This window comes from Xiphophorus hellerii, chromosome 8 (genome assembly GCF_003331165.1).
Source record: "Xiphophorus hellerii strain 12219 chromosome 8, Xiphophorus_hellerii-4.1, whole genome shotgun sequence".
Lineage (NCBI taxonomy): Eukaryota > Metazoa > Chordata > Actinopteri > Cyprinodontiformes > Poeciliidae > Xiphophorus > Xiphophorus hellerii.
The window spans coordinates 17,931,222-17,940,235 of record NC_045679.1 but is presented as its reverse complement, the minus strand read 5'-3'; the positions used below and the strand labels follow the sequence as shown (position 1 = coordinate 17,940,235).

Sequence of the window (9,014 nt, the reverse complement as noted above, 5' to 3'; positions counted from 1 at the left end):
GGCAAGTCGATGCCAGAACACAGGATCACTTAGCTCAGGCCACAATGGACTTGAGCATTTAGTATTTTTATTTAGTATTTAGTAATTTCCTTGTTTATATTTTCAACACTTTTTATGTAACATTATTGTGCATATCCACATTTATTGATTGATTGATTGACTGAAAATGTCAGTATTACCTCATTGCTTTATTTTTCCAGTCAGAAGAAGTGGCAGTTTTCTTCCAGCTGGCAAAAAGCTATTTAACCCCAGACGATGCACTGAGTGGATTTCCTAAACAACTATGTGGAATGACATATTCTGTGGTTGTGGAAAATATGTTAGTCTGTTTTAAGAAGGGTCAAGTCACTGGCATGCAAAGAAAACATGTAAGGCGACTGCAAAAAATGACTAAAACTGGGAGGAAAAGCTGGAAGGAAAGCAGAGAACTATCGTCTTTGAAAAAGAAATCTGGGTGGAAAAAACCCTTAATGATCATAAATGGTGATCCATTAAACATTAACATTTGATATCAAATAATAAAAGAAAAACAACAGTAGAACTTATGGCTATCTTTAAGAATGAAAGCAATAGCCTTTCTATACGCAAGGAAGGCATGTGAAAGAAGCACAAGGGATTTGGGCCGAGTGGCCATAAGAAAACTTAAAATACCTCAAATAAATCAATAACTGACATAATATTAAAATTAATGGTACTTTTTAAAGCTTCATGATATTATTGTTTATAGATTACATTTTTGTGACTTTTGTTCTATTGAAAAGAGTGATGCTGGATTAAGTAGGCAGCGATAATTTGCCAGATTACTTAATCAAATTTAAAAATTCTAATAAGACAAAAAGTGTACATCTCTCTCTTTTCTTTGTTTTTGAAAAGGTTTGGATTTTTCACTGGAACAATTTCCTTTATTTCTCCAAAATGGTTCCTTTGTCTTCCATAGTAAATTTGGCACAAAAAAAAAAGGTAAAAAAAAAAAAATCGACTTTGTAAGACTTTTTTTCTATCAAATTTATTCTAACAAAACCACAGCATTGGCTATTTTCTTTCTGTTGGCAACCCTTTAATGCCACGTTTGCATTGTACATATCTGAAGTACATCAGAACTTGCAAAATACATTTCTATAAGGCTCCGTCCTGTGCACAGGATTCATGGAGTCAGCACTATGGGCAGATCCCCAAACGCAGCCTTTCAGCTCTTGGAACACAAAGACACAAAGACAAATGAATAAGCCACTCAGTAGCTACAGTACATGGTGAAGTAAGGTCTTTTTTTATTAGAAAGCAGACATGTTTTTGTAATGCATTTAAAGAAATAAGGTACACAACTTAAAACCCATGATGGCAAATACAATGATGGGAATGAAAGAGATTTGTATGCAACATCGAAAGTGGCAACTTGCATTTCCAGTATATATTATTGATGCTTGAGAGTCAGAAGGCGCATAAACATTTCAACATTTTGTCTCTGTTATGAAGCAGTATCAACACTAAAATAGCCTCATCCCAATTTGCCTGGGCCAAGCCCTGCTGATAGTCAGAAACAACACGATGATCAAAGTATGCAGTTGCATGATAACATCTTCCTTCGTTTTTGTTTTTAAACATTTGTGTTGTCGTCCATCATCAGGTCACCAAAAAGCCCAGAGAATGACAGATAAGGTCCATGCCAACTGAGGACATCTCTGCCCAATGAGCACCAAGGTTTGAGTAAGTCCTTGCTGCAAACACGCACACACACATAAAACCAAGAAGGCTGCAGATGACACCATCGACCCTCCATTCTGAAAGTAAGCCAGTACAGAATGAAACAAGCTGAAAGACAAAAGCAAATAGCAAAAGCACAGCAAGTCATTTCACATCCCCCATAGTGCACTGTGGGCCTCATCCCTTTTCTGATTGTCAGCGCTCTGAACACATGGCTTTAAAAGTTGCATCTACTCGTCTGTTGCCTGTAGCCTTGGTCATCCTTGACAGGTTTTTTTTTTCCTTTTCTTTCGGTTTTCTAAGTAGTTCTAAAGTGCTGGCATCATGTTCGAGGACACAGACATACACGCACAAACTTTTCGGTGCATTTCTTTTCTTAGTCTCTGAAGATTTAGATGCACACTCAACTGGGTAGTTAGTTTATGTATGCCACTCTTAATCAGTATTTTGCTGTCGATTATGCAAGAGATTACATTTTATGCAAACATTCAATGAAAGGCCAGGGTGTATGATTAAAAAATACAGCCCCGTTGACTGCAAGACGACTCAAGTCTCTGCTTGCAAACAGTGAAAACAGTTATTCAGCATAAAATACAGGGTGCATAAAGATCAGAGGTTTCATCGGGTCAGGGTGAACATCTGAATGGCATGCATTTTATGATACAAGTGTAATTTTTGCATATCAGTGTATAATTTTCAGGGTTAACCTTTCAGCAGAGCGAATAAAAAAAAACTTACAGTGCCCATTATTTTTACAGTAAAAGAGGCAGAGAGCCAAAAAAAAGAGGAGAAAAAAAGTTTTGAATAAAATAATGAAAGAATAGTTTCTGCACAGCCACCAACCCCATCCTGTTTCTCATTTGAGCTTGCAGTTAACATGACACTGGTTTCCATCAAAGAAACATAGAAAAATCATACACGTTATTTTACCTTTTTTTTTTTCTATTAAGCACCTCCGACGGAGCTCATTCTCTCATAGGTTAGCCATTGTCTGAGACTTTCTGATTTTAAAGTGCAACATCACCCGGTTACCCTGCACAAGATGAAAAAAAAATCAAAGATCCCACGAAGCTAAAAAGGAAAGTTAAAAAGGTTTGATTAAAAAGTTAACAAACTGACAGAGGGTGAGGTTTACAGAGGAAGACGCATTTGAGCGGATGCACCAATTCAACTATATCTGATTTTATTTACATATATTTGATAGGTTTCCCCGTTTTGCTCAGCATGCAAGGGTGTCCAAGAAGGAACCAGTCTTATTGTAAATAAAAGCTTTAAATAAACACAGTGACCCTAGTAAAGGGAGCAAAGTTTTTACATTAAAAAATTACATGAAAGAAAGTAAGTCAGCTAAAGTATGTCAACATAGTTAGAGTCATAATTTTAAAGTTTAGAATAACAATTTCAGTAAGAGAAAAGTCTAATCCATATAGCCTTCTTGGCTTGTTTATTTCTGAACAACTATTATGGCACAGACCCACATTCACAGTCTAAGGCACTGCTCCACACTTATTTAATCACTGCAATGGAGTATATCACATTTTCCTTGGTCCTTATAGATACTGCACTCTTTTAATTAGAACTGCTCTGAAAACTGTGTAATTGAATGCAGAAAAACATTCTGTTTAAAGATACATTAGAGAAAGCAGAGATTTAATTGTACAGACTCAATATATTTTAAACTCTGACCACTTTAACCGATTTAATAAGGGATAATGGTGGTTTTTGATTTTAAGGTGACTTGCCTTTCAATATAAATGTATTTATTTTGAACTATTTATTTAATTGTTTTACACAGTTAGCTTATTTGACCAAACAAGAGGTGACCCCAATAGGCAAAAAAGTAATATTTATTTATTCCCTCACAAGAGCAACATCAAATAAATTAGACAAGATGATGCTATAAGTTAGTAAATATTTTCATTTCACCATTAGATGAGCATATTTTAAATCATGTGGAGTAACTGAAACAAACCTCAGTTTTACACTTATTAGGATACTGCCGCCTGTGCTTCAACACACTGGAAGACTTGTTTGTATCAATTTTAAAATATTTATGCAAAAACATCACTATCAGTAAAGTTAATTTTAAATTTCTTTTTTTTTTTTAAGTTTGCAATTTATGTGAATAAAAAAATGAAGCCACATACTAAACAAAGAGATTCAATAATTTACTATATCATAAAAAATAAAAAAAAAGACTGTGACCCTCAATGCTACAATTTACATTCAACCATCAACTTGGCCATTCATGACCCTGGCTTATCTGGGGCAGATTACAGTTCTTCCCAAAGGGGGAAAAAATAGAAAATAGAAAAAAAAAAAAAAAAAAAAAACTGTAAACGTAATGAACATTACCTATAGTGCAATCTTGACCCTGTTTTTTTATATGCAGGGCTATCTAAAAGCTTACCCTAAAGATCCAAGATATACTTGTCGAAGACAGAGAAAAATTTGGCCCAACCTCTAAAGTGGCACATCACTGAAAAAATACATAACAGATCAAATATTCTGGGGGCATCTCCTTAAACCTCCTTAACCTCACTTGTGCAATCACCACATTTTTGTTTTGAATATTTGTGATAAAAATTAAAATTTATGGTCTACTTTTGTAATTACATGTTCTTCGACTGCTGACTGAAGCCCACGACAAGCAAAGAACAAGGGGCGACATTCAACAGTGCATCATTTTAAATCGATGCATGAAAGAAAAATGATAAAGAAAGGCTCTTTGGACTGGGTCCTATGCATGGCAATGGCAACAAGCGTGAAAACAGACATCAAAAACAGAAAACAGGCTTGACGAATGCACGGCCTTAGTCCCCCCAGCAAAACACAGAAACAGTCATCGTCAATAGAGACCCGTTGTTTCTATCTGAGCCCACAGAGTGCCTGATTGAATATGTAATCAGGGTAACGTGGTGGGGATTTGCAGTCTTTTGCAGGAGCCTCTTTTCCAGAATCCTTGGCTTCCCCCACTCTCTTGAGTGCAAACGCAGTAAACTAGCGTAATTTGCTCTTAAAAGTAATCTTTAAATAATTTACCCACCATCTCATTTCCCCACTGGAGAGCGAGTAATCAAACTAACAACAAAAACAGGATGGAAACAGGACAGAATTGACTCAAAACATTTCACGACACGTCATGAAGGTGGAACAGTACTCCTCTCTGGCACTGTTTTTGTTTTTTCAGTGTAGTGCACTTCATATATTCACTGTTCTCCATTTAAGTGGACAAAACACTCTGCAGAATTCATACAAATAAAAAAAAACCCAAGAAACTCAAACTAATTCGGTGTCAGAAACAGTCAAAGCAGGGTTACATCAAGATCATCTGTAACGTTTGGCGGCCTTTTTCCAGAAAGAAATGGAGAAAGTGCTTCTAGTTTTTAACATCACATCTCCAGGCAAAAGTAGCTGTTATCTTATTTCAATGCAGAAATGGGACCTTGCAGTTCTCTTTAGCAAATATTTCCAGCCATTGTTTGGACTAATGCATGCAAGTCTTGACATTATCTCATGTTTTTATTCATGTCTCTGTATCTCCAAGAATTCTGTGATTTTTGGAGTTAAATTCACTGCAACATATTCTTTTGGACAGTGTGCCATTTGATTACATCAGTACATTAAACGCTTGTATTACAGAAATGTAAAGATGAATGAATGAGTGTTTGTGTGTTTATTTGCATGTATCTATGTGTGGCTTGGGAGGTATGATGTGGAGCAGACACAGGCATCACATTGACAGTCTTGTCCGATATGTCCGACTAGATATGCACGAGAAAACAACCAATATGTGTGATAGATTTGTTATCTTGCATTTGTTCTTAGAGCTATGATAAAAAACAAGTACTTGCAGAAAATAATATTTTGTAATTTTCATCATAAAAGTGATACAACACAGTGTGTTGTGAAAGTATCCATACCTTTTGAACTTTTCCATGTCATATAATATTATGTATTATTGCAAACTTTTAATGTATTTTATAGGGAATTTATGTGAGAAATCAGCACAGAGTTGTGTGTGATTGTGATCACACACAAGAAAACGATGCTAAATTTTAAGCAAAAACAACCAAAACACTAAAAATTTAAAATATTCTTAATACTTTCAATTCAATTTGATGAATTCTGGTTACAGTAAATTATATTATTTTCAAAGAAAAAAGTCCAAGAACTTTCAGACTTGCTGTGCAAAGCTGCTCAGAACATCTGAAATTGCAGTGAAGTTTAGGAAGTACTGACTCAGGGGTGGGAGTGAATAAAAATGCATTTGCTTAAAAATAGTAGAAAACACTACAGTATTTTCTTCACATATTGAATTAACTCAGACTCGATTCACATACATGCACTGTTTTTTGTTGGTCTGTCACGTAAAATCCAAATAAAATTCAATAAAGTTCGTAGCTGTGACAAAAAAATGGACAGGTTCAAGGGGTATGATACTTGGGCAAAACAATACAAGGTAAAATAAAGGAAAGGGTTTCTTATTTTCTAAACAATTCTTTCACAGTACACTCTTTACGAATAGTGATGGGATGTAAAGTGGTCTTGCTGTAGAGCTCTGTTTCTCAAATACAATTTTCCAAGTCACTTTATAAAATAATATTACACTGCAAAGTACATACAACCTGCTGCAAACCAGCTGTTGGTGGTGTCGCACCGATATGATGAATCATTACAGTCATCTGTTTTGTTATTTGACCTTTTGGAATAATGCTGCAGACGCCCAAGTGCTGAATACATACTTGGACCCGAACTGACTAATGTCATGCCTGTGTATGCTTTTAATAGCTGTGGTTTTTTTTTTTATTTCACTGCATGTAAGTTTGCAAATACACAAGCACACACGAGCGCATGCATGTGCGACCAACTTTTGTCTGATAAAAGTTGCGAGTGCAGCTTTGTGTGTGGAGAACAAAATTTCCCTGTCGAGGAAGCACAGAGGAGAGGAAAGAGTGACGGATGAGACAGTGAGAAGAAGTAAATGTGAGTGTTAAACACATTTCACGATGTGGGAGGGAGATTCACTGTCCGTTCAACCTCAGATTTTGTCCAAAACTTTCCACCCCCTGCTCGGGGGGCGTATCTGCTGATCCGACCACCGACACCAAAATCGGTGCCCCCAGTGATCGGTCCGCGCCCTCCGATCCAGCTTCGTCGTCATCTTCCTCCTGATCCTCCTGGACTGCTGCTTCACCTTCACCTTCGGCTTCTGCTCCAGCCGACCCTGCACCAGGGCTGGCTGCATGAGTCCTGAGAGGGTCCTTGCGATCTGGACACAACCTTTGCTCTAGGCTCTTCAAATCATGCTCGAAGGAAAGAGAAACTCCTGACTGAGGGGCACCCAGGGCTAGGTTCAGACCAACGGCAGCAGCAGCACTCATGCCCATGCCTGCCCGGTACACTTCCATGCCATCAGGCAGCATGGACTTGATCTTTGGGAGCCATCTCTTACGGACCCGCCTTGCATTTGTGCACATGTCAGCAGCGATCACATTCATTTCACTCTCCTTGAAGTTAGGGTTAAAGTTTTGACAGTAGACTGTAAAAGAGGAGAAAACAGCAATGTCCACTTAGTCAAACAGCTCCTATTATAATAAGACATGCACAAGATAATTTACACAATAAACCTACGTTTCACAGCATTCAGGACCCTGCTGTCCAGGGGCTTTCTGCTTGGGTCACTTGTAGAAGAGCGGATGCCTGTCCCACAGCTATTTGCCAGAGTGTTTCTACAGAATTACACAGTAAACACCAGGGGGCAGAGTCAGTAACAAACATTTACAGTAAATCACATGGGGACACACACACACTCATCTAGCTGCATTGCACAACATGACCCCAGATGGAGTATGAAAGTTGATTTGTGACAACAGCAGCAATCAAGCACACATCTAAGAGAAGAACACACATATCTGAACAATAACTGCCAACTCGTGCTTTGCTTTGCACTCACCTATCAAAGAACGTGGCTAAGAGACGACGAAGCAACACTTTGTGTTTGATACCGGCACACAGATGGCAGTTCATGAGTTGGCCTCGTGTCATGAACACCTGGGTTCCTGAGGTACACGGACAGAAAATAATTTCCTGAGAACAATGCCTCTATCAGAATCCGTTTCTTTTTACATTTAGGTTTCTTCTTGTTTTGTTACAGTTCATCTTTTAGTTGAGTCTGTATTTTATGTCTTTAAGGGAGTCAAACAAATCACCAGCATCATTAACCAGGGAATGAGGAAACAAGTAGAAAATCACCCATATGCCTAAAGTTATTGTGCCACAATGGGTTTTAGATACTCATTGCAAAATAATTCATATTCATATGTACAACCTCCATTTCACATATCTTTGAAAGGAAAAAATATATATATACATCAATTTACTTCAAGTTCACAACTATGGACTAATTTGTGTTGTATATAACAGTAAAATACATTTACGTTTGCTGAAGTAATGTGACAAGAAATATTCAAGCAATATGAAAACATTTGAGGGACCGTACTGCAGACTACAAGACAAAATGAAGCATGTTTGCTTCATTTAATGCATATTAGATATGATTTTTACTACATTATAATTTTTTGAATTCCTGTGCTTTTGAATACCTAACCCTCACCAAAACTTGCTAATATTGCTATGATCATCTCTGTCTTTCAGCACATTGCTCAGTTCTTTTGCTTGAAAATGTTCAATGCTAAAGAAAAAAAGAAATCTATTTTTCACTTTGCTCCCCGCATGTTGAGTGGTCACTGCCCATTCAGAGCTTCTTCTCTGCCGATCGCTAAGAGCAAAATCTGGCAGTCAGGCCACATCATTCAGTTTTTGAGTCATCATAACAGCAAGAGAAAAAATCATTTCTCTTCACATTCTCAGAGCTCTGTAAGGGCCATTTGGCAAACACCTGGCAGCCAGTCATATGCTTTTTACTTTAGTCTGACTTCTACTCGGTCACTCTTCCATAAAGCCCTGATTGATGATATCTGCAGAGACGGTTGTCCATCTGCCACAGTCTTAAATCTCCACACAAGAACGTTGCAGCTCTGTTTTATTCCTTTCAGATAGAGCAAATTCACAGCACGAATTAAACCCACCACTGCAAACAAACTGAAATATCTGAGATCTAGTGACTATTCACGCTCCCCGACCCCTTCGTGACTTCTGTGAACGTGCGTCAGACAGCTTTTTTTTTTTTCCAATTAGCCATTACAATTCAATTTAAAAGGTGTTGACATCTATCTCTAATTTAATCAAAAATATAAACACAAATATCAAAAAAATGTCAATAGCCAGAGAACAACCTTTGACAAATTGCT

The 9,014-nt window shown here is 37.3% G+C and overlaps 1 protein-coding gene across 2 annotated transcripts in view; it reads right to left on the bottom strand.

Annotated features, from left to right (window-relative positions):
* Nucleotides 1-1,248: 1,248 nt before the first annotated feature.
* The window catches only part of nacc2 (NACC family member 2), a 36,668-nt gene continuing 28,902 nt past the window's right edge, over nucleotides 1,249-9,014 (bottom strand). For both annotated transcript variants that reach the window (XM_032569162.1, XM_032569163.1), the window contains exons 5-7: nucleotides 7,658-7,763; nucleotides 7,336-7,433; nucleotides 1,249-7,243 (exon numbers count right to left, since the gene is read on the bottom strand). In XM_032569162.1, coding sequence (XP_032425053.1) covers nucleotides 6,726-7,243; nucleotides 7,336-7,433; nucleotides 7,658-7,763 — 722 coding nt within the window. In that variant the 3' untranslated portion in view covers nucleotides 1,249-6,725. The remainder of the gene's footprint in view (nucleotides 7,244-7,335; nucleotides 7,434-7,657; nucleotides 7,764-9,014) is intronic.